Source organism: Nerophis lumbriciformis, linkage group LG22 (genome assembly GCF_033978685.3).
Source record: "Nerophis lumbriciformis linkage group LG22, RoL_Nlum_v2.1, whole genome shotgun sequence".
In the NCBI taxonomy this organism is placed as follows: Eukaryota; Metazoa; Chordata; class Actinopteri; order Syngnathiformes; family Syngnathidae; genus Nerophis; species Nerophis lumbriciformis.
Genome location: NC_084569.2, coordinates 1,778,233 through 1,805,155, shown reverse-complemented (window position 1 = coordinate 1,805,155; position 26,923 = coordinate 1,778,233). Strand labels below are relative to the sequence as shown.

General features: G+C 41.1%; 1 protein-coding gene across 3 annotated transcripts in view; it reads right to left on the bottom strand.

Annotated features, from left to right (window-relative positions):
• Positions 1-4,661: 4,661 nt before the first annotated feature.
• The window catches only part of gucy2ca (guanylate cyclase 2Ca), a 44,131-nt gene continuing 21,869 nt past the window's right edge, over positions 4,662-26,923 (bottom strand). For all 3 annotated transcript variants that reach the window (XM_061974477.2, XM_061974476.2, XM_061974478.1), the window contains 17 exons: positions 25,805-25,886; positions 25,635-25,728; positions 23,814-23,879; positions 23,665-23,736; positions 21,001-21,105; positions 17,451-17,537; positions 14,777-14,909; positions 14,558-14,695; positions 13,055-13,143; positions 12,895-12,986; positions 12,670-12,828; positions 12,422-12,614; positions 12,179-12,353; positions 9,882-9,980; positions 9,687-9,781; positions 9,484-9,560; positions 4,662-5,484 (listed from right to left, as the gene is read on the bottom strand). In XM_061974477.2, the coding sequence (XP_061830461.1) occupies positions 5,292-5,484; positions 9,484-9,560; positions 9,687-9,781; positions 9,882-9,980; positions 12,179-12,353; positions 12,422-12,614; positions 12,670-12,828; positions 12,895-12,986; positions 13,055-13,143; positions 14,558-14,695; positions 14,777-14,909; positions 17,451-17,537; positions 21,001-21,105; positions 23,665-23,736; positions 23,814-23,879; positions 25,635-25,728; positions 25,805-25,886 (1,949 nt within the window). In that variant the 3' untranslated portion in view covers positions 4,662-5,291. The remainder of the gene's footprint in view (positions 5,485-9,483; positions 9,561-9,686; positions 9,782-9,881; positions 9,981-12,178; positions 12,354-12,421; positions 12,615-12,669; positions 12,829-12,894; positions 12,987-13,054; positions 13,144-14,557; positions 14,696-14,776; positions 14,910-17,450; positions 17,538-21,000; positions 21,106-23,664; positions 23,737-23,813; positions 23,880-25,634; positions 25,729-25,804; positions 25,887-26,923) is intronic.

Sequence of the window (26,923 nt, the reverse complement as noted above, 5' to 3'; positions counted from 1 at the left end):
AAAAGTGCCCAAAAATGTGATTTGAAGGAGGAGATATTGTGTGTAATGTTGACCAACCTGTGACGTCATGTTGTAGTCCACGTGTGTAGACCCCAGGATCTCATACCAGCACACACTTTAAACAAGTACCTTCTTAACTTTAGTGTTTGGTGACAAGCACCCAACCTGGCTAACACAAGGATTGAGCAAAAACACATTTCATGGCGTACACACTTCCTGGAACTTATGGATACACAGAAAGGGTAAGTCCAATAACAGGAGAGTAACAAATGCAAGGATGGATACACAGAAAAGGTAAGTCCAATACCAGGAGAGTAAGAAATGCAACTACTAAATTGTTGATGTGCCCTCAACCTCCAGTTCAATACTTTTAACATGCTGCAAACTTTACAAACCCATCAATTTTAGGTGTAAACATACAACATTAGCTGAATAGCTAGCATACAATGTTAGCATTTGAATATGAGATCTTAGCATACAGTTTCAGTTTCAGTTTCAGTTACAGTGTTTCATCTGACATCACATGGACTAAGACAAGACCTTCTGGAGGAAAGTTCTGTGGTCAGATGAAACAAAAATGGAACTGTTTGGTCACAATACCCAGCAATATGTTTGGTGAGGCCTTTAATCCCAGGAACACCATTCCTACCGTCAAGCATGGTGGTGGTAGTATTATGCTCTGGGCCTGTTTTGCTGCCAATGGAACTGTTGCTTTACAGAGAGTAAATGGGACAAATTCTCCAAATGGTTCAGGACAAGCTAAAGTCATCAGCCCGGAGGTTGGGTCTTGGGCACAGTTGGGTGTTCCAACAGGACAATGACCCCAAACACACCTCAAAAGTGGTAAAGGAATGGCTAAATCAGGCTAGAATGAAGGTTTTCTTCCCAAAGTCCTGACTTAAAGGTGTGGACAATGCTGAAGAAACAAGTCCATGTCAACACATTTAGCTGAACTGCAGCAATTTAGTGGTCAAGTGGTCAAGCAGAAGCTTGTGGATGGCTACCAAAAGCGCCTTATTGCAGGTCAACTTGCCAAGGGACATGTAAGCAAATATGAACATTGCTGTATGTATACTTTTCACCCTCACATTTTCAGTAGAGCCATAATAAATTCATAAAAGAAGCAAACTTCATGAATGTTTTTTGTGAGCAACAAGTATGTGCTCCAATCACTACATCACAAACAAATAGAAAGTATTGTAAAGTCATTAGAAGTGTACGTACACTTTTGTCCAAGGCTGCTTTGACTCATGGTGCCGTTTAAAAGTCACACCCAGAGTGCAACGATGGCCGCCATGAACCCACAATGCATTGCTGCATATAAATACAAGTTGAAAGCAAAATGTCTTGACTTTTGCAGTGGGAAGTTGTGATGTGGAGGAGAGGTGCTGGCTTTTCTGGAATGTTGCCATCTTCTTCCTGGTGTACCTTGTTGTCCATACCTTGGCGGGGAACTTTATTTTGAAAGTTTTGAAGAATGTAAAAAATGTAGCACCTATTCTTCAGACTCAGACCGTGTCTGTGAACTCTGCCTAGCAACAAGGACCTTTATTGTCACACCACTTCCTGGCAACTGTGAACTCTGCCTAGCAACAAGGACCTTTATTGTCACACCACTTCCTGGCAGGAATGGTGGAATCAGCAGATTTTGAGTATGTTGAAAACTACAACTAAGATGTACGTAACAATCAAATAAGTGGTGTGTATTAAGTACAATACTTACAGTATTAACACTTTTTAGGGCGCAACAAAAACCTGGATTTAGCCAAACTATACTGTAGTGTCTGGGACTGGAATTAGGGTCAAAGTTGCAAATAAGACTGAGAGATGTGATCAATATGATCAACACTCTGCACACCTCACATTCATTCTCCAAGTGTCAAGAAGTCAACACTTTTCTTTGCAGAGCAAACAGAAGCTGAAGCCCAGAACTCAACCTCCAAGACCTCACCCTCCAAGACCTCACCCTCCAAGAGCAGCACTGCTACTGCCTGCCCCCACCATCCTCATCCTCATCTTCATCACCAGGAGTGGTGTGACGGACTCCACCATTGTGGCTGTCCAGGGTGGGACCAACCAGGCCGGGAGGAAGGAGGTGTGTTGGTGTGCTGGCCGGCCGGGGAGCACAGAGTTCCACTTCCTGCCACGGAGCTGGGGGACACCGCCTTGGTGACCACCAAGACTGTGTAGAAGAACATCACTTCCTGATGACCACAACTTACAAAATAAAGCACTTGCTCCAGACGCTCTCCTCAAACAGATAAGTGCTAAGTTCTTGTCTCCTCAAACTTTCTGACTTCAGCCTTCGCTGTAGCTTCCTGCTGTGACCTTTCAAAATAAAATTCCCAGAGGACAATGTCCCAGGTGTGTTGGCCCCTCACTTCCCATTTCCATAATCTCTTCTCTTTATTTCTTTCTGCTTCCATTTAGTCTTTTCAAGCGGAAGTAGAAGTGAAGTTTCGTCTTGTAGCGTTTCTCCTTTGTAAGTTTGACAAAAGAAGCAAAAGTGAGTAAAGTGTCTCATGTGTGACGTTTCATGCATATTTATATTTATATTTCTACCTGCTAGCCTTATCAAGTCAAGCTAGCATCTGTAATCTTTGTTTCATCCACACTGGATCTTGTTGGTGATGTCACATCTTGTTGGTGACCTCACATCTTGTTGGTGACCTCACATCTTGTTGGTGACGTCACATCTTGTTGATGACGTCACATCTTGTTGATGATGACGTCACATCTTGTTGGTGATGTCACATCTTGTTGGTGACCTCACATCTTGTTGGTGACCTCACATCTTGTTGGTGACGTCACATCTTGTTGATGACGTCACATCTTGTTGATGATGACGTCACATCTTGTTGATGACGTCACAGCTTGTTGATGACGTCACATCTTGTTGACGATGACATCACATCTTGTTGATGACGACGTCACATCTTGTTGATGATGACGTCACATCTTGTTGATGACCTCACATCTTGTTGGTGACCTCACATCTTGTTGATGACCTCACATCTTGTTGGTGACGTCACATCTTGTTGATGACCTCACATCTTGTTGGTGATGTCACATCTTGTTGATGACGTCACATCTTGTTGATGATGACGTCACATCTTGTTGATGATGACGTCACATCTTGTTGATGACGTCACAGCTTGTTGATGACGTCACATCTTGTTGACGATGACATCACATCTTGTTCATGACGACGTCACATCTTGTTGATGATGACGTCACATCTTGTTGATGACCTCACATCTTGTTGATGACGTCACAGCTTGTTCATGATGTCACAGCTTGTTGATGACGTCACATCTTGTTGATGACGTCACAGCTTCTTGATGACCTCACAGCTTGTTGATGACGTCACATCTTGGTGATGACGTCACAGCTTGTTGATGACGTCACAGCTTGTTGATGACGTCACATCTTGTTCATGACGTTACATCTTGTTGATGACGTCACATCTTGTTGATGACGTCACAGCTTGTTGATGACGTCACAGCTTGTTGATGACGTCACGGCTTGTTGATGACATCACATCTTGTTGATGACGTCACAGCTTGTTAATGATGTCACAGCTTGTTGATGACGTCACATCTTTTTCATGACGTCACATCTTGCTGATGACGTCACATCTTGTTGATGACGTCACATCTTGTTGATGACGTCACATCTTTGTCTTTCTTTCTCCTTTTCTTTTGGCTTTCTTCTGCCTGACTTGTGTTTTCCTTTCTGTTTGGCCCCTCCCAGATACTGAGATCATGTTCCTCCGGTCTGTCTTTGTCTTACTGGTCCGGTTCTAAAGGGTTCTGACCAGCCAGAGGAAGTTGTGATGTGGAGGGGAGGTGCTGGCTTTTCTGGATTCTGTGCTTTGAATGTTGCCATCTTCTTCTATCCATACCTTGGCGGGGAACTTTATTTTGAAAGTTGTCTTGACCTGATCAGCTGTTTTTAGACCGGTCACAGCAGGAAGCTACAACATAACAACGTTTTCTTACACAAAACAACTTAGTCTGAAGACAAGAATGTAGCATCTATGCTTCAGACTCACACCGTGTCTGTCAACTCTGCCTAGCAACAAGGACCTTTATTGTCACACCACTTCCTGGCAACTGTGAACTCTGCCTAGCAACAAGAACCTTTATTGTCACGCCACTTCCTGGCAACTAAGATGTACATAACAATCAAATAAGTGGTGTGTATTAAGTACAATACTTACAGTATTAACACTTTTTAGGGCACACCAAAAACCTGGATTTAGCAAAGACTGGACTGACTCACCCACACAGCATTTTCATTCTTATTGTAATATTTTTCTATTTTGTTTGCATTTATTCCCCCATTATTTACTTTTGACTTTTTAAATTCAATCTCAATTCTGTACACTGCTGCTGGAATTGTAATTTTCCTGAGGGAACTCTCCTGAAGGAATCAATAAAGTACTATCTATACATCTATACATCTATACATACATCTATCTATCTATCTATCTATCTATCTAAACTGTACTCTGCTGCCATCTGGTGTCAGGGACTGGAATTACATTAGTGTCAAACTTGCAAATAAGACTTGAGGAATGTGAAAATAAAAGAAGAACAAAAACTGGACAGCAGGTGTCATAATCGGACTATTCATCAATGTTGCAATACAAAATGAGATTTTATACCAAAAACTATTATTTATTAACACAAAAGTATTGAAAATCGGTACCGTATCGGTCCAAATGTTAACAGCATATCATAGCAACAGTTTGACTGCACACCTCAGGTCCATTTCTAGCCAAGTGACAAAAAGTAGACGCAGAAGGAGTTGACCACAGGAAGTGAGTCCAGGCAGGAGGAGTTGACCACAGAAAGTGAGTCCAGGCAGGAGTTGACCACAGGAAGTGAGTCCAGGCAGGAGGAGTTGACCACAGGAAGTGAGTCCAGGCAGGAGGAGTTGACCAGAGGAAGTGAGTCCAGGCAGGAGGAGTTGACCACAGGAAGTGAGTCCAGGCAGGAGGAGTTGACCACAGGAAGTGAGTCCAGGCAGGAGGAGTTGACCACAGGAAGTGAGTCCAGGCAGGAGTTGACCACAGGAAGTGAGTCCAGGTGGTCTGCAGACATGCTTTCATAACACAAGACGTGACTCAAGAAGAACATTTTCTGCTGAAAAAGGACAATGAAGGTGACGCAAAATAAGACATTTTCTGCTGCGTCAGCAAATTGTGTTCGCCAGAGTCCCGGCGTGGAGTCCGAAGAACGCCCGCAGTGTTTGTAGCAGGAAGTCCTGGTCCTGGTCCTGCACCGTCACAGGTGAGTTCCGGGCTCATCCGTCACGGCCAAGTGGAAGTACTCGGGCGGCCCGCTGTCCAGGTCCCTCTTTGAGGCTTTGGCAGACAAGGTTTTCCTCTTTTCCAAGACCTCGCCACCTTCTCCTCGCTGCTCCAGGCTGGACACGATCATCTCAGCCAGGTCCTGCTGCAGCCTCTGGAAGTTCTCCCTGGACCCAAATCAAAGTCTGGTCAAGAACAAGGACACTCGCTCGTGCTTCCAACCCAACTTACTTCAAATTAGAATTGTACCAGTGTAGTATCATGGTACTCTGTATACTGGTATCAGTGTAGTATCATGGTACTCAATATACTGGTACTAGTGTAGTATCATGGTACTTGGTATACTGGTACCAGTGTAGTATCATGGTACTCTGTATACTGGTACTAGTGTAGTATCATGGTACTTGGTATACTGGTACTAGTGTAGTATCATGGTACTTGGTATACTGGTACCAGTGTAGTATCATGGTACTCTGTATACTGGTACTAGTGTAGTATCATGGTACTTGGTATACTGGTACTAGTGTAGTATTGTGGTACTAATGAATCAAATATATAATATATAGGGTTGTAGTGTATGCTGGTACTAGTATAGTATCATGGTACTAATGAATCAAAAACAGTACTAAAGGTGTGGGCAATGCTGAAGAAAAAAGTCCATGTCAGAAAAGCAACACATTTAGCTGAACTGCAGCAATTTAGTGGTCAAGTGGTCAAGCAGAAGCTTGTGGATGGCTACCAAAAGCGCCTTATTGCAATAAGTGTTTGATGAGCATTCCTCAACTTTATCAGTATTTATTGCCACCTTTCCCAACTTCTTTGTCACGTGTTGCTGCCATCAAATTCTAAAGTTAATGATTATTTGCAAAAAAAAAAAATGTTTATGAGTTTGAACATCAAATATGTTGTCTTTGTAGCATATTCAACTGAATATGGCTTGAAAATGATTTGCAAATCATTGTATTCCGTTTATATTTACATCTAACACAATTTCACAACTCATATGGAAACGGGGTTTGTATATATATATATATATATATATATATATATATATATATATATATATATATATATATATATATATATATATATATATATATATATATACGGTATATATATATATATATATATATATATATATATATAATGTGCCACCAAGGGCCACATAGCAAAAAGTCAGATGTGTAAAAAAACAAAGATGTATATATTTAAATACAAAACGTGTTATTATAAGTGACTAAATATATTACTATTAATTATTTGTTAAAACATTTGAGATTTTTTTTCATCACATACTGATTGTTTTGCTCTTTTTTTCTTACATTTTTATTGTTGTTGTTTTTTTTTTACATAAAAACAAAGATATAATAAAATAATAGTAATTGATATTTAAAGTATATTTTGAGAACTTATAATATTTTACATCAGGGGTGGGTCAACTTGTTCCATCAAAGGGCCACATACTGAAAAGTCAAATATGTAAAAAAAAAAACATGATATATATTTAAATACAAATGTGGTATTATAGGTGACTAAGTATATTATTATTCACAACTAACTTTCTCTCATGACATTATTACATTTTTACTGTTGTTTTAGACCAAAATGTATTTACTTTTGACACTTTAGCAGACACGTTTGTATGGACCAGAATGTTTGTATAGACCAGTATGTTTGTATGGACCAGTATGTTTGTATAGACCAGTATGTTTGTATGGACCAGTATGTTTGTATGGACCAGTATGTTTGTATGGACCAGTATGTTTGTATAGACCAGTATGTTTGTATAGACCAGTATGTTTGTATGGACCAGTATGTTTGTATGGACCAGTATGTTTGTATGGACCAGTATGTTTGTATAGACCAGTATGTTTGTATAGACCAGTATGTTTGTATGGACCAGTATGTTTGTATGGACCAGTATGTTTGTATGGACCAGTATGTTTGTATGGACCAGTATGTTTGTATAGACCAGTATGTTTGTATAGACCAGTATGTTTGTATGGACCAGTATGTTTGTATAGACCAGTATGTTTGTATAGACCAGTATGTTTGTATGGACCAGTATGTTTGTATAGACCAGTATGTTTGTATGGACCAGTATGTTTGTATGGACCAGTATGTTTGTATGGACCAGTATGTTTGTATGGACCAGTATGTTTGTATGGACCAGTATGTTTGTATGGACCAGTATGTTTGTATGGACCAGTATGTTTGTATGGACCAGTATGTTTGTATGGACCAGTATGTTTGTATGGACCAGTATGTTTGTATAGACCAGTATGTTTGTATGGACCAGTATGTTTGTATAGACCAGTATGTTTGTATGGACCAGTATGTTTGTATAGACCAGTATGTTTGTATGGACCAGTATGTTTGTATAGACCAGTATGTTTGTATAGACCAGTATGTTTGTATGGACCAGTATGTTTGTATAGACCAGTATGTTTGTATGGACCAGTATGTTGTATAGACCAGTATGTTTGTATAGACCAGTATGTTTGTATGGACCAGTATGTTTGTATGGACCAGTATGTTTGTATGGACCAGTATGTTTGTATAGACCAGTATGTTTGTATAGACCAGTATGTTTGTATGGACCAGTATGTTTGTATAGACCAGTATGTTTGTATGGACCAGTATGTTTGTATGGACCAGTATGTTTGTATAGACCAGTATGTTTGTATAGACCAGTATGTTTGTATGGACCAGTATGTTTGTATAGACCAGTATGTTTGTATGGACCAGTATGTTTGTATAGACCAGTATGTTTGTATGGACCAGTATGTTTGTATAGACCAGTATGTTTGTATGGACCAGTATGTTTGTATAGACCAGTATGTTTGTATGGACCAGTATGTTTGTATAGACCAGTATGTTTGTATAGACCAGTATGTTTGTATGGACCAGTATGTTTGTATAGACCAGTATGTTTGTATGGACCAGTATGTTGTATAGACCAGTATGTTTGTATAGACCAGTATGTTTGTATGGACCAGTATGTTTGTATGGACCAGTATGTTTGTATGGACCAGTATGTTTGTATAGACCAGTATGTTTGTATAGACCAGTATGTTTGTATGGACCAGTATGTTTGTATAGACCAGTATGTTTGTATGGACCAGTATGTTTGTATGGACCAGTATGTTTGTATGGACCAGTATGTTTGTATGGACCAGTATGTTTGTATGGACCAGTATGTTTGTATGGACCAGTATGTTTGTATGGACCAGTATGTTTGTATGGACCAGTATGTTTGTATGGACCAGTATGTTTGTATGGACCAGTATGTTTGTATAGACCAGTATGTTTGTATGGACCAGTATGTTTGTATAGACCAGTATGTTTGTATGGACCAGTATGTTTGTATAGACCAGTATGTTTGTATGGACCAGTATGTTTGTATAGACCAGTATGTTTGTATGGACCAGTATGTTTGTATGGACCAGTATGTTTGTATGGACCAGTATGTTTGTATGGACCAGTATGTTGTATAGACCAGTATGTTTGTATAGACCAGTATGTTTGTATGGACCAGTATGTTTGTATGGACCAGTATGTTTGTATGGACCAGTATGTTTGTATAGACCAGTATGTTTGTATAGACCAGTATGTTTGTATGGACCAGTATGTTTGTATAGACCAGTATGTTTGTATGGACCAGTATGTTTGTATAGACCAGTATGTTTGTATGGACCAGTATGTTTGTATGGACCAGTATGTTTGTATGGACCAGTATGTTTGTATGGACCAGTATGTTTGTATAGACCAGTATGTTTGTATGGACCAGTATGTTTGTATGGACCAGTATGTTTGTATAGACCAGTATGTTTGTATAGACCAGTATGTTTGTATGGACCAGTATGTTTGTATGGACCAGTATGTTTGTATGGACCAGTATGTTTGTATGGACCAGTATGTTTGTATAGACCAGTATGTTTGTATGGACCAGTATGTTTGTATAGACCAGTATGTTTGTATGGACCAGTATGTTTGTATAGACCAGTATGTTTGTATAGACCAGTATGTTTGTATGGACCAGTATGTTTGTATAGACCAGTATGTTTGTATAGACCAGTATGTTTGTATAGACCAGTATGTTTGCATGGACCAGTATGGCCGACACCATCCTGAGTGGGAGTGTAAAGTAGAAGTGTTGAACTCACGCTGTGGGAGGTGTGGGAAGATTGTATTTGTCTCCAGTCTCTCCTGTCAGCCAGTATGTCATCTCTTTGCCTTTGCCCTGTCACACACACACAGACAGACAGACAGACAGACAGACAGACAGACAGACAGACAGACAGACAGACAGACAGACAGACAGACAGATGTGAAGTGTGGAGAAAGATGCAGGTAAAGGTGTGCTCACCTTGAGGTAAGTCTCTCCTCTCTGCTCACACAGGAAGTGACAGTCGGTCCTCTTCAGGATTCCAAGTGTGGACTGACTGATGTGGATTCTTAACGCTGCAACACAACAACACATTCTTTTATTACTCTCTCTCTCTCTGTGTGTGTGTGTGTGTGTGTGTGTGTGTGTGTGTGTGTGTGTGTGTGTGTTTCTCACGCAGGCCGGTGGACTCCATGCGTGAGGCGGTGTTGACAGTGTCTCCAAACAAACAATATCGAGGCATCTTGTTGCCCACCACTCCAGCAGCACAAGGACCTTCACACACACACACACACACACACACACACACACACACACACACACACACAGTTTTTAGGACACACAATCTAATAATTCACATATTTGTCTGTTTATCCACAATCAAATAATGAACGTGTACATGAGTCAAATGTGTGGCCAAAGACCGGTGGTAAGTACACCATGCAGGGGGGATGTGCTCCCACGTCACAGAATGGTGGTAAGTACACCATGCAGGGGGGATGTGCTCCCACGTCACAGAATGGTGGTAAGTACACCATGCAGGGGGGATGTGCTCCCACGTCACAGAATGGTGGTAAGTACACCATGCAGGGGGGATGTGCTCCCACGTCACAGAATGGTGGTAAGTACACCATGCAGGGGGGATGTGCTCCCACATCACAGAATGGTGGTAAGTACACCATGCAGGGGGGATGTGCTCCCACGTCACAGAATGGGGCGACCACAATCCACCACTAGGTGGCCCTGACAACATCTCCAACCATGGTGGTCCACACAAGACGGTCCTGTGCGAGGTCACAGGAGGTGGCGACTCAGTTCCACCGCCCCGAGAGTTCCCAGAGGTCCTCCTTGATTGTCCAGGTCCACAGCTGTCTGCCAACATGTGTCCACCAGGGGGGTAAGCGGGGGGAACACATCACCAACCAGCTCACCCTCCGGCCGTCGAGCCGCATGACCAAAGCATCTTAGATGCCTACTGAAAGCCACTACTAGCGACCACGCAGTCTGATAGTTTATATATCAATGATGAAATCTTAACATTGCAACACATGCCAATACGGCCGGGTTAGTTCACTAAAGTGCAATTTTACATTTCGTGCGAAATATTCTGCTGAAAACGTCTCGGTATGATGACGTCAGCGCGTGACAGATTGTAGAGGACATTTTGGGACAGCATGGTGGCCAGCTATTAAGTCGTCTGTTTTCATGGCAAAATTCCACAGTATTCTGGACATCTGTGTTGGTGAATCTTTTGCAATTTGTTCAATGAACAATGGAGACAGCAAAGAAGAAAGCTGTAGGTGGGAAGTGGTGTATTAGCGGCCGACTGCAGCAACACAAACACAGCCGGTGTTTCATTGTTTACATTCCCGAAAGATGACGGTCAAGCTTTACCATTGACCTGTGGAGAACTGGGACAACAGAGACTCTTACCAGGAGGACTTTGAGTTGGATACGCAGACGCGGTACCGTGAGTACGCATGCAGCTGCGGCTTCCAAACATTTGATCGCTTGCCCGTACGTGCGTGCCGCTATGTGCATGTAACGTATGTAACTTTGGGGAAATATATGTGCTGTATGAACTTTGGGGAGGTGAACGGTACTTTGGGCTGTGGGATTGAGTGTGTTGTGCAGGTGTTTGAGTTGTATTGGCGGGTTATATGGACGGGAGGGGGGAGGTGTTTGTTATGCGGGATTAATTTGTGGCATATTAAATATAAACCTGGTTGTGTTGTGGCTAATAGAGTATATTGTGTTTATTTACTGTTTTAATCATTCCCAGCTGAATATCAGGTCTCACAGCATCTTCCCTATCTGAATGGCTCCCACTGCCCTCTAGTCCTTCACTCTCACTTTCCTCATCCACAAATCTTTCATCGTTGCTTTCTCGGTCCGAATGGCTCTGGCTGCTGGTGGCCATGATTGTAAACAATGTTTGGATGTGAGGAGCTCCACAACCTGTGACGTCACGCTACTCGTCTGCTACTTCCGCTACAGGCAAGGCTTTTTTATCAGCCACCAAAAGTTGCCAACTTTATCGTCGATGTTCTCTACTAAATCCTTTCAGCAAAAATATGGCAATATCACGACATGATCAAGTATGACACATAGAATGGACCTGCTATCCCCGTTTAAATAAGAAAATGGCATTTCAGTAGGCCTTTAAGCGCAGAGAGGGAAGCGGCCGTAGATTCAGGTGTGGACAAAGACCGGTGGTAAGTACACCATGCAGGTAGGCAGTCATTGTGGAAGACCTCCAGCCTTCCTTGCTCAGCTGCCCTCTTAGACTACGGTACAACATTATTTAGACTTAGACTACAGTACAACATTATTTGGCCAAAAACAAAGCAATTGACTGTGGTGGAGAAAAAGGGGCAAATGTCTACGGCACGATGGCGCTACACAGAACGTGGAACTGCACTATATGAACCTTGAGTGGTATGTTGTGTGGTATGAATTCATGATGACTTTACCTGAATGCACACCAATCCGTATCCACAGAGGAATGCCGGGCAAATGCTGCAACTCAAAGGTCCCGACGAAGGACAGAATGTCCAGTGCCATGCGTGCGATGTCCACGGCATGGCGGTCACCGTTGCGTTTGGGCAAACCTGAAGCAACCATGTAGGCGTCTCCTATGGTCTCCACCTGAACACAGGCCAGGGATCAGCGTCCTGACTGGAAAAGACAAAGAAGAAGCGGGACGAGGAGCACACCTTGTAGACATCATGGTGGTCGAGGACGCTGTCAAAGTTCTTGTAGATCTCATTGAGCATGTCCACCACCTCCATGGGGGTGCTGTAGTGGCACAGGGTGGTGAAGCCCACAATGTCACTGAAATAGACCGTCACCTCTTCAAAGAGCTCCGGCTCCACCCTGCCGGTCTCCTTCAGCGAACGCACCACCGGACTGTGGGAACACACAAATAGTCTCTCCTGGCGGGTGTGCAGAAAGGTCAACGCACCCGGGAAGGAGCATGAAGTTGAGGCGGTCCGCTCTGTCCCTCTCCGCCTTGTACAGAGACGTCCTCTCCTCCACCAGGTGCTCCAGGTTCCTGGAGTACATCTGCAGGCGGCGGATCAGGTTGTCCATGTAGGTCTCTGTGGCTTGGTTGTGCAGGTTGCTGCGGCCAAAGTCATTTCTTTTACTGCGGACAACAAAGGCTTCTTAGGACAAGATGTTGACTTACCTGAAAAGCTTTCCCAGAGTCATCTCTATTTTCCTGAAATCCGGCCTTCGTTCTGGATCTTCATCCCAGCAGTTCTTTATCAGCATCTGCAGCTGGATCAACACCAAAGTGGACACCATTTTCTATCCAATGAACACCAAATCAGCTTTTCTTGTATTACCTCCATGTCTTTCTCTGACAGGCCATCACAGTTCAGTTCTGGCCTAAAGACAGCAAAGCCGTTGGGGTAGCGCACCTTGTAGATCTTCTCTGAGGGGTCAGGCCAACACAAACAATCAAATAGGTCTACCATTCTGAGAAGAAATGTTATTGGTGGGAATGTTTGGGCTAAACTTCTGAGCGTGTTCACTCCAAACTTTTGTTCCAGTCGTGTGTACCTATTTTAGTACCTAGAACATCTGCTGTGGTTTAGCACTGTGGTCCAAAGTCTCAGGGCGTTCCAACCATCACGACCGGACTGTTTGGTTTGTCTTGGAGACGTTTCGCCGCTCCGCCAGTTTGCGCTCATAGACTTAGATAGGTTGAACCTAGTCCTGGGACTAGCCCAAACATCTAGTCCCAGGTCTAGATCTGGCCAATCTAAATCTATGAGCATGAACCGATGAAGTCTACTCAGATGAGCGGCGAGACGTCTTCCAAGACAAACTAAGCAGTCCAGTTGGGATCGATTGAACGCCTTGAGGTGACAAAGACCTGATGAATGACAAGGTTCATAGGTCCGGGTGTTTGGTTTAAGAGGGGACAAAGTGAGAGAAGCGGACAAAAGAAGGCAGCAACAAAAGTAATAAAAGCAGTGACAGACTAAGAAACAATAAGTTCTTGAGCCAGGGCTGACTGAGAACAGATGAACACAAGACAAAGTAGAAAAGTAACAATATAAAAGAGTGACTAAGAGGGGACAGACATTGGCAGCAATCACTAAGTCTAATAAAGAAATAACAATATAAAACTGACTAAGAGGGGACAGACATTGGCAGCAATCACTAAGTCTAATAAAGAAATAACAATATAAAACTGACTAAGAGGGGACAGACATTGGCAGCAATCACTAAGTCTAATAAAGAAATAAAAAGCCTAGGCAACATTTGCGTTTCACTTGAGAAGGAACAGAAAGATAGAGTCAACTATGACTAAGTCTAACAAATAAAGCCAACACTGTGCAACGCCGACATTATTCTTTCAGAGGGGACAGACAACGTTTCGGTACGTACTTTATATGATTTATGATTTGGTGACATCATTCAACAGAAAAGGCAATGGTAACTTAAGTCTAACAAATAACAAAGACTATACAAAACTGACAACATTCTTTTGAGAGGGGACGGACAAAGGCAACAATGATTTTGTGTGAGTTACAAAGCCTGTAGGGGACAGACAATGGCAACAATGACTACGGTAAGTTTAACTAATAACAAAGACTATGCAACACTTACATTATTCATTGAGAGGGGACAGACAGACAGAGGCAAGAATGACTAAGTCTAACAAATGCAATACAGACATTCCTTGAGAGGGGACAGACATTGTTTCTATCTTTGTATGTGTGTGTGTGTGTGTGTGTGTGTGTGTGTGTGTGTGTGTGTGTGTGTGACAATCAGAGACTAGATCCTCCAAGGCAACAATGCCATCAGTGCTTGAGAGGGGACAGAGGAGGAGTCACTACCTGCTCGACTGGAGCAGCATGGCGTGTAGAATGGCGCCCGCCTCAGAACTATTTCATGGGCGATGATGCCGTAGCTGTAGACGTCTCCTTTCTGAGACACACCGTCTCTGCGCAGATGTTCTGGAGCCGTCCAAACATCTGAGAGAACAATCATTGATCATTGATCATTGATCCGAGCGTGCTCCTGTGTGAAGCGCTCACTGCTCACTGCTCACTCACCTCTACCTGGCTTCAGGATGGTGTGGCAGCCAAAGTCGGTGATCTTCACCACCATGCGGTTGTCCACCACACAGTTGGTGGACTTCAGGCGACCGTGGACTTCAATGTTGCTGGAGTGGAGATAAGACATGCCCTGTGGGCAGACAACATCACCCACAATGCACTGCTGACCCTCTCTTCATCACCTGGGGTGATTAGTACTATGTTTTCACCTGCTAACAATCATCACCTGGGGGTGATTAGTACTATGTTTTCACCTGCTAATAATCATCACCTGGGGGTGATTAGTACTATGTTTTCACCTGCTAATAATCATCACCTGGGGGTGATTAGTACTATGTTTTCACCTGCTAATAATCATCACCTGGGGGTGATTAGTACTATGTTTTCACCTGCTAATAATCATCACCTGGGGTGATTAGTACTATGTTTTCACCTGCTAATAATCATCACCTGGGGGTGATTAGTACTATGTTTTCACCTGCTAATAATCATCACCTGGGGTGATTAGTACTATGTTTTCACCTGCTAATAATCATCACCTGGTGGTGATTAGTACTATGTTTTCACCTGCTAATAATCACCACCTGGGGGTGATTAGTACTATGTTTTCACCTGCTAATAATCATCATTTGGGGGTGATTAGTACTATGTTTTCACCTGCTAATAATCATCACCTGGGGGTGATTAGTACTATGTTTTCACCTGCTAATAATCATCACCTGGGGTGATTAGTACTATGTTTTCACCTGCTAATAATCATCACCTGGGGGTGATTAGTACTATGTTTTCACCTGCTAATAATCATCACCTGGGGGTGATTAGTACTATGTTTTCACCTGCTAATAATCATCACCTGGGGGTGATTAGTACTATGTTTTCACCTGCTAATAATCATCACCTGGGGTGATTAGTACTATGTTTTCACCTGCTAATAATCATCACCTGGGGGTGATTAGTACTATGTTTTCACCTGCTAATAATCATCACCTGGGGTGATTAGTACTATGTTTTCACCTGCTAATAATCATCACCTGGTGGTGATTAGTACTATGTTTTCACCTGCTAATAATCACCACCTGGGGGTGATTAGTACTATGTTTTCACCTGCTAATAATCATCATTTGGGGGTGATTAGTACTATGTTTTCACCTGCTAATAATCATCACCTGGGGGTGATTAGTACTATGTTTTCACCTGCTAATAATCATCACCTGGGGTGATTAGTACTATGTTTTCACCTGCTAATAATCATCACCTGGGGGTGATTAGTACTATGTTTTCACCTGCTAATAATCATCACCTGGGGGTGATTAGTACTATGTTTTCACCTGCTAATAATCATCACCTGGGGTGATTAGTACTATGTTTTCACCTGCTAATAATCATCACCTGGGGGTGATTAGTACTATGTTTTCACCTGCTAATAATCATCACCTGGGGTGATTAGTACTATGTTTTCACCTGCTAATAATCATCACCTGGGGGTGATTAGTACTATGTTTTCACCTGCTAATAATCATCACCTGGGGGTGATTAGTACTATGTTTTCACCTGCTAATAATCATCACCTGGGGGTGATTAGTACTATGTTTTCACCTGCTAATAATCATCACCTGGGCAGTAATAAAGACAGTCACCCTTCATTGTTTGTTGTGGGATCATTCTGTCTTAGTGGAGGTCATGACCTCACTTGTGTGTGATATCATGTGCGATACAAGCAGTCCTGCAGAGTGTTTACTTGTGTGTGATATCATGTGTGATACACGCAGTCCTGCAGAGTGTTTACTTGTGTGTGATATCATGTGTGATACAAGCAGTCCTACAGAGTGTTTACTTGTGTGTGATATCATGTGCGATACAAGCAGTCCTGCAGAGTGTTTACTTGTGTGTGATATCATGTGTGATACACGCAGTCCTGCAGAGTGTTTACTTGTGTGTGATATCATGTGTGATACACGCAGTCCTGCAGAGTGTTTACTTGTGTGTGATATCATGTGTGATACAAGCGGCCCAGCAGAGTGTTTACTTGTGTGTGATATCATGTGCGATACAAGCAGCCCAGCAGAGTGACAGACAGTTAACATCTAAACGACCATAAGTATACAATTTCTTCTAAGTAATTTACAAAAGGTAAACATGGTAGGCTATAGGCTATTAGGAGCTAGCAGCTACACAGCAGCTGAGCACAGAATAGCACACAAGCTAGATGTATTTAATGTGTCCTAACTGGAACAATATTGTAGTCTAGAACAGCACATATTTAAATATAAACAAGTATCAAATATCTCTAGTTGCGTATTACTTACACATACAAAGTCTCCAAAACAGATGCTTATAAGAAAGCATGCAGTAACAAATGTGTCCGCATCATTCATTGAATCAATTATTGTCAACACTAGGTGTTGCAAAAAAACTAATCAGTGCTCCACTTCACAAGCATAAATGTGTAGAAGGTGAGTGGTTGTCATGACTACCATTGTTCACCAAATCATTTCACTTGATCAACACTCCACATGACAAAATAATAAAAGTATGTATCAAGATTCGAATGGGCTTATTATGGGTGTGGGCTAATAGTCAGGGCTCAGTATTGTAGGGGAGGTGAAAGGTTGTGGGACTTAAGAAGAGTTATGTGCCACAAAGTGATACCTTGGCTGCCACAAAGTGATACCTTGGCTATGTCATACATGACTGAGATCTTGAACTCCATGTCCATGAAGGTCTCGTCTGGGTAGGAGATTCTGTCATTCAGGATGTACTGAAACAAAGATTCTGTCATTCAGGATGTACTGAAACAAAGATTCTGTCATTCAGGATAGGATGTAGGTACTGAAAGTAACAACACACTTATTCAGCCTTGCTACACCTGCCACTGATTGACATGTCATGCAACTTCAAACAAATGCCTGTATATATATCTATACATACATACATATACATATATATATATATATATATATATATATATATATATATATATATATATATATATATATATATATATATATATATATATATATTGCACATCAAAAAACCTTGAAAACCTTGAAGTGCAGTGTTGTCCCCAATTGGAAAAACTGGGTGTGGTGGTTTGTTTTGTTGTCTTTTGTGTTGCCAAATGCAATTGTATGAATTTTTAAAGCCTCTGGACAAATCCATGTAATGACTTTAATGCTTTTTAATGACACACAGATACCCTGATATCAGTGTGTAGTGGACAGACAACTGGATAAGAGATGTGAGGATAGAAGATGAACTAAAAGGTTGTCATGATTGAAGTAGTCGTCATGTTATGATTGACAGAAAGCCTCCAGGAAGTGATTGTGTGTATTTCCTTAGTGATGACATGAGGGATGGTTGTGTGTCACGGAGAAGGAGGTCAGACGATTGTCATAAACAAGTTTAAACCTGCATTGTCTCGCCTCAAACTCTTTACTTTTGACATCAATATGTTTTACTTTGAAAACCTCTTTTACTTTGCAATGGTCTTCTTATTGCAGACCATCAACCTCCACCAGGGATAATCTACTAAGTCACTCTGGGGGCCACATTTGCAGAAAGGTAAGAACTTCTCCCTTCACCAGTAGTCCAAGACCAGGGTCACTAGTAGTCCAAGACCAGGGTCACTAGTAGTCCAGGACCAGGGTCACTAGTAATCCAAGACCAGGGTCGCATGAGCGCCGCCCTGGTGGCTCCCTGGAGCTTTTACAACAATGTATGAAAATGGAAAAAGATGTTTTGTTTGAATAATGTTTGTGTAGTTCCTAATTGTTGTAAATGTCACTGTGTTCATGAAACATGCTTCACTATTTGTCTGCTAGGATTTGACTTCCTGCTTTCAATCACCCGCCTTATCTTGCCTCTGATTGGCCAGTTGGGAATGTATCGCCCTGACCTTAGCCAATTGTGACTCATCACAGGAACACAACCAATCAACATGGATCTTCTCCACATGTATGGGTCTTCTCAGGTATTTTCTCCATAGTTTTTAATACAAGTGTAGTATAATGTGATCAAGTGTAGCATAAAGTGATCAAGTGTTGCATAAAGTGATCAAGTGTAGCATAAAGTGATCAAGTGTTGCATAAAGTGATCAAGTGTAGCATAAAGTGATCAAGTGTAGTATAAAGTGCTAAAGTGTAGCATAAAGTGATCAAGTGTAGTATAAAGTGATCAAGTGTAGTATAAAGTGATCAAGTGTAGTATAAAGTGCTAAAGTGTAGTATAAAGTGATCAAGTGTAGCATAAAGTGATCAAGTGTAGTATAAAGTGCTAAAGTGTAGCATAAAGTGATCAAGTGTAGCATAAAGTGATCAAGTGTAGTATAAAGTGATCAAGTGTAGCATAAAGTGATCAAGTGTAGCATAAAGTGATCAAGTGTAGCATAAAGTGCTAAAGTGTAGCATAAAGTGCTAAAGTGTAGCATAAAGTGATCAAGTGTAGCATAAAGTGATCAAGTGTAGCATAAAGTGATCAAGTGTAGCATAAAGTGCTAAAGTGTAGTATAAAGTGATCAAGTGTAGCATAAAGTGATCAAGTGTAGCATAAAGTGATCAAGTGTAGCATAAAGTGATCAAGTGTAATATAAAGTGATCAAGTGTAGCATAAAGTGATCAAGTGTAGCATAAAGTGATCAAGTGTAGCATAAAGTGCTAAAGTGTAGCATAAAGTGATCAAGTGTAGTATAAAGTGATCAAGTGTAGAATAAAGTGATCAAGTGTACTATAAAGTGATCAAGTGTAGCATAAAGTGCTAAAGTGTAGCATAAAGTGCTAAAGTGTAGCATAAAGTGATCAAGTGTAGCATAAAGTGATCAAGTGTAGCATAAAGTGATCAAGTGTAGCATAAAGTGCTAAAGTGTAGTATAAAGTGATCAAGTGTAGCATAAAGTGATCAAGTGTAGCATAAAGTGATCAAGTGTAATATAAAGTGATCAAGTGTAGCATAAAGTGATCAAGTGTAGCATAAAGTGATCAAGTGTAGCATAAAGTGCTAAAGTGTAGCATAAAGTGATCAAGTGTAGTATAAAGTGATCAAGTGTAGCATAAAGTGCTAAAGTGTAGCATAAAGTGCTAAAGTGTAGTATAAAGTGATCAAGTGTAGCATAAAGTGATCAAGTGTAGCATAAAGTGATCAAGTGTAGCATAAAGTGATCAAGTGTAATATAAAGTGATCAAGTGTAGCATAAAGTGCTAAAGTGTAGCATAAAGTGATCAAGTGTAGCATAATGTGATCAAGTGTAGTATAATGTGATAAAGTGTAATATAAAGTGATCAAGTGTAGCATAAAGTGATCAAGTGTAGCATAGAGTGATCAAGTGTAGCATAAAGTGATCAAGTGTAGTATAAAGTGATCAAGTGTAGCATAAAGTGATCAAGTGTAGTATAAAGTGATCAAGTGTAGCATAATGTGATCAAGTGTAGCATAATGTGATCAAGTGTAGTATAATGTGATAAAGTGTAATATAAAGTGATCAAGTGTAGCATAAAGTGATCAAGTGTAGCATAGAGTGATCAAGTGTAGCATAAAGTGATCAAGTGTAGTATAAAGTGATCAAGTGTAGCATAAAGTGATCAAGTGTAGTATAAAGTGATCAAGTGTAGCATAAAGTGATCAAGTGTAGCATAAAGTGATCAAGTGTAATATAAAGTGATCAAGTGTAGCATAAAGTGATCAAGTGTAGCATAAAGTGATCAAGTGTAGCATAAAGTGCTAAAGTGTAGCATAAAGTGATCAAGTGTAGTATAAAGTGATCAAGTGTAGAATAAAGTGATCAAGTGTACTATAAAGTGATCAAGTGTAGAATGAAGTGATCAAGTGTAGCATAAAGTGCTAAAGTGTAGCATAAAGTGCTAAAGTGTAGTATAAAGTGATCAAGTGTAGCATAAAGTGATCAAGTGTAGCATAAAGTGATCAAGTGTAGCATAAAGTGATCAAGTGTAATATAAAGTGATCAAGTGTAGCATAAAGTGCTAAAGTGTAGCATAAAGTGATCAAGTGTAGCATAATGTGATCAAGTGTAGTATAATGTGATAAAGTGTAATATAAAGTGATCAAGTGTAGCATAAAGTGATCAAGTGTAGTATAAAGTGATCAAGTGTAGCATAAAGTGATCAAGTGTAGTATAAAGTGATCAAGTGTAGCATAAAGTGATCAAGTGTAGTATAAAGTGATCAAGTGTAGCATAGAGTGATCAAGTGTAGCATAGAGTAGTGACTCACCCTGAGGGATCCTCTCTGGCAGAGTTCAAAGACTCCAAAGACTCCATACTCAAAGCTGACGGTGCCGTAGAACTTGGCCAGGTTGTAGTAATCGATACGCAGCAGCTGGAACACACCACAACAATCATGCATTAAAGTCACACAGGTGCACCATCTACCTGTCCTGCATGAAAGTCACACAGGTGCACCATCTACCTGTCCTGTCATGAAAGTCACACAGGTGCACCATCTACCTGTCCTGTCATGAAAGTCACACAGGTGCACCATCTACCTGTCCTGCCATGAAAGTCACACAGGTGCACCATCTACCTGTCCTGCCATGAAAGTCACACAGGTGCACCATCTACCTGTCCTGTCATGAAAGTCACACAGGTGCACCATCTACCTGTCCTGCCATGAAAGTCACACAGGTGCACCATCTACCTGTCCTGCCATGAAAGTCACACAGGTGCACCATCTACCTGTCCTGTCATGAAAGTCACACAGGTGCACCATCTACCTGTCCTGTCATGAAAGTCACACAGGTGCACCATCTACCTGTCCTGTCATGAAAGTCACACAGGTGCACCATCTACCTGTCCTGTCATGAAAGTCACACAGGTGCACCATCTACCTGTCCTGCCATGAAAGTCACACAGGTGCACCATCTACCTGTCCTGCCATGAAAGTCACACAGGTGCACCATCTACCTGTCCTGCCATGAAAGTCACACAGGTGCACCATCTACCTGTCCTGCCATGAAAGTCACACAGGTGCACCATCTACCTGTCCTGTCATGAAAGTCACACAGGTGCACCATCTACCTGTCCTGCCATGAAAGTCACACAGGTGCACCATCTACCTGTCCTGCCATGAAAGTCACACAGGTGCACCATCTACCTGTCCTGTCATGAAAGTCACACAGGTGCACCATCTACCTGTCCTGTCATGAAAGTCACACAGGTGCACCATCTACCTGTCCTGTCATGAAAGTCACACAGGTGCACCATCTACCTGTCCTGTCATGAAAGTCACACAGGTGCACCATCTACCTGTCCTGTCATGAAAGTCACACAGGTGCACCATCTACCTGTCCTGCCATGAAAGTCACACAGGTGCACCATCTACCTGTCCTGTCATGAAAGTCACACAGGTGCACCATCTACCTGTCCTGTCATGAAAGTCACACAGGTGCACCATCTACCTGTCCTGCCATGAAAGTCACACAGGTGCACCATCTACCTGTCCTGCCATGAAAGTCACACAGGTGCACCATCTACCTGTCCTGCCATGAAAGTCACACAGGTGCACCATCTACCTGTCCTGTCATGAAAGTCACACAGGTGCACCATCTACCTGTCCTGCCATGAAAGTCACACAGGTGCACCATCTACCTGTCCTGCCATGAAAGTCACACAGGTGCACCATCTACCTGTCCTGTCATGAAAGTCACACAGGTGCACCATCTACCTGTCCTGCCATGAAAGTCACACAGGTGCACCATCTACCTGTGCAGTGGTCTAGTGGTTGTGAGTTCAAACCCCGGCCGAGTCATACCAAAGACTATAAAAATGTGAGCCATTACCTCCCTGCTTGGCACTCAGCATCAAGGCTTGGAATTGGGGGTTAAATCACCAAAAATGACTCCTGAGCGCAGCCACCGTTGCTGCTCACTGCTCCCCTCACCTCCCAGATCAAGGGTGATGGGTCAAATTTCACCACACCTAGTGTGTGTGTGTGTGTGTGTGTGTGTGTGTGTGTGTGTGTGTGTGTGTGTGTGTGTGTGTGTGAGACAATCATTGTACTTCAACTTGAACTTAACTAACCACACCTTGACACTCCTACAATACACCTGGAGGGTTAGTTTGGGATTCACATGGCCTTATTCCTCAGCCTTATTCCTCCTTATTCCTCAGCCTTATTCCTCCTTATTTGTCAACCTTATTCCTCCTTATTTGTCGGCTTTATTCCTCCTTATTCCTCCTTATTTGTCAGCCTTATTTGTATGCCTTATTCCTCCTTATTTGTCGGCCTTATTCCTCCCTATTCCTCCTTATTTTTCAGCCTTATTTGTATGCCTTATTCCTCCTTATTTGTCTGCCTTATTCCTCCTTATTTGTCGGCCTTATTCCTCCTTAGTCCTCCTTATTTGTCCGCCTTATTCCTCCTTATTCCTCTTTACTTGTCAGCCTTATTCCTCCTTATGTGTCGGCCTTATTCCTCCTTATTTGTCAGCCTTATTCCTCCTTATTTGTCGGCCTTATTCCTCCTTATTTGTCGGCCTTATTCCTCCTTATTTGTCGGCCTTATTCCTCGACATTTAGGAGCCGTTTGGTGGAATGGAGAGCAAGCTTGCACAGCTAGTGGGTCAATGACCATGACTTCTGTTTTGTTTGATCATCCATTTTACTGCCCTGTTACAGACACAGTTTGGAAACAATGAAGGTATGTAAATAAACATTTACTAAATATTTCTGTGTAAATAAGTCATTTGACAGTGCGGCTTATATAGGTAAAATATTTTTCTTCACAAATGTAGTGGGTGTGGCTTATAGTGCATAAAATGTGGTAGATGAGGCCCTATTAGTGATGTGTATCACTGGCACTGACACTTCCAGTGCAGTTGTCCACGCCTGCAGAGTGCACCAATGTTGCAATGTAGGTGTGCCTAATGAAAGGTCTTACAGTGTTCAGATCAATCTTCTGTTCCGGTGTGAAGTCTCCATCAGTGTGTCTCAGCTCCTTCAAGATGACCGGCTGCACACACACACAAACACACACACAATAAACACCTTCAATACACTCTTACCTCTTACCTTTCTCTTCTAGAGCACCTTCTTGTCATAGCGGCATCGACGATTGAAGTAAGCGCTGTCTTTCCTCTTGATATCGTCATCTATCTGCGGAATAAAAAGACACAACATGACGCTAATGAAGTGACTAGCAGAGATGTGATGTTCAACAACATATGAACAACTCTTTTTAGTCAACCAAGACAAGACATTCCCTCTTCAGAGCCCTTTTCTTATGAGCCCTTTTGTTAGGCTCGTGAAAATTTAGTGTCTGCAATTGCCCTGACTACAAACTGCAGTCTGCATGTGTGTGTGTGTGTGTGTGTGTGTGTGTGTGTGACCTGACTACAAACTGCAGTCTGCATGTGTGTGTGTGTGTGTGTGTGTGTGTGTGTGTGTGTGTGTGTGTGTGTGTGTGTGTGTGTGTGTGTGTGTGTGATCTGACTACAAACTGCAGCAGGAAATGAGTCAGAGTTAAAGAAAACTTAACAGCAATTACCATGAATTGATTAAGTGGACCCCGACTTAAACAAGTGTAAAAACTTATTGGGGTGTTACCATTTAGTGGTCAATTGTAGGGAATATGTACTGTACTGTGTAATCTACCTAATACAAGTTTCAATCAATCAATCAATCAATCAATCAAAGTATTTGGATTAGAATTTTACATATACATTTTTTAAAATAAAAACATACATACATACATATTAGAGCTGTGAATCTTTGGGTGTCCCACGATTCGATTCAATATCGATTCTTGGGGTCACGATTCGATTAATTTCAATTCAACACGATTCTGGATTGAAAAAGGATATTTTCCCGATTGAAAAGGATTGTCTATTGATTGAATACATATGATTTGAGCAGGATCTACCCCAGTCTGCTGACATGCAAGCAGAGTAAAAAGCTTTTATAATTGTAAAGGACAATGTTTTATCAACTGATTGCAATAATGTACATTTGTTTGAACTATTAAATGAAGCAAAAATATGACTTATTTGATCTTTGTGAAAATATTGGACACAGTGTGTTGTCAAGCTTATGAGATGTGATGCAAGTGTAAGCCACTGTGACACTATTGTTCTTTTTTATAAATGTCTAATGATAATGTCAATGAGGGATTTTTAATCACTGCTATGTTGAAATTGTAACTAATATTGATACTGTTGTTGATAATATTCATTTTTGTTGTTTTGTTGTGTGTGGTGTTTGTGTCTCCTCTCAATTGCTCGGTTTATTGCACTTCTGAGTGTTGCTGGCTCGGCTTTGCTTTTGGAATTGGATTGCATTGTTATGGTATTGCTGTGTATTGTTTTGTTGCATTGATTCATTTAAAAAAAAAAAAAAAAAGTTTTTAAATAAATAAAAAAATCGATTTTTTAAAAATGAGAATCGATTCTGAATCACACAACGTGAGAATCGCGATTCGAATTGATTTTTTCCCACACCCCTAATATATATACAGTATATACACACACATATATATATATATATATATATATATATATATATATATATATATATATATATATATATATATAAATAAATTTGTATGTATGTGTGTATATTTATATATATATATATATATATATATATATATATATATATATACATACATATATATACATATATATTTATATTTCTTTTTTTAAATATGAAAATATAGAATTACAGTTGTTTTTTTGAATTATTATTATTATTTTATTGTATTTATGTTTCATTTTATTTTATTTAGATGTACTTTTCAGGTGAATTATTCCAAAGGCTAGTACTGTAGTTCACACAGCAGGTATACTATAGAAGGAACGACTCCTCCAAAGAGCCATAAAGCCCATCTTGAATAAATAGCGCCTAACTTTGTACCTTGAGGAAGACCTCCTTCTCGTCCAGCGGACCAATCAGGTGAGGGCTGATGTGAGACCACTTCTTCTGCATTTGCCGTTCTTTCCTGTTCTGCCTGTTGTGAGTCACATTGACTAAATGAGGCCAAAGGGAGGATTGCATAACTCCGCCACACGCTCGCCACTTCCTACCTGTAGAAGACGAGTGCCATGGCGGTCACCACGACAACGCTGACGCTCAGGACGATCACGATCACATCCTGCGTGCTCAGACCTGCCAGGTGTGTGGGATTGTTATGATCTGCAATATCTCAATTAGTCTCGCAAACTTCCATTCAGTCCTTTGGGGAATTAAGGCTCAAATAGTGAAATGAACAGGAATAAAGTGGATATTTGCATGTGAACATACTGTACAACACAACACACATACTGTACTGTACAACACAACACACATACTGTACAACACAACACACATACTGTAGTGTACAACACAACTTACATACTGTACTGTACAACACAACACACATACTGTACTGTACAACACAACACACATACTGTACAACACAACACACATACTGTAGTGTACAACACAACTTACATACTGTACTGTACAACACAACACACATACTGTACTGTACAACACCACTTACAGTAAATGTAGTTGAAATCATAAGTGACATGTGTAATATTCATTGATGTTTTTGGTTGATTGTTCCTGCTGTCAATAAATAAGTCAGGTGAGCACTCTTTGAGGAAAAAGACAACCAGCAGCAAGTGCTGCCAAAGGAAATGTTGAAAAGTGAGTATTGTTTCCTCAGTGGTGTCGTCAGGACCAGCAAGACCTTCTCTCTCTGCTGGACTAACATAACCACTAATCATCATCATCATTAAAGATAAAAGTCTTTTTTTATTGACTTTCCCTAAATATGTCAAAGTATTCCTATTGTCTTCATGTCTTTTTATGCTCCTTCCACTGCTGTTGTTGTGATATTGTCTTCATGTCTTTTTATGCTCCTTCCACTGCTGTTGTTGTGATGGCCAATCAGATCAGGAGTTGCTGTCAGTCAGACCTTCTAGATGTCCTAAGGCAGATATGTTATGAGCTCGGTACAGAGGTGGCTAGTAACGCGCTACATTTACTCTGTTATATCTACTCGAGTAACTTTTGGGATAAATTGTACTTCTAAGAGTAGTTTTAATGCAACATACTTTTACTTTTACTTGAGTATATTTATAGAGAAGAAACGCTACTTTTACTCCGCTACTTTTATCTACATTCAGCTCGTTACTGATTTTTATCCATCTGTTAAT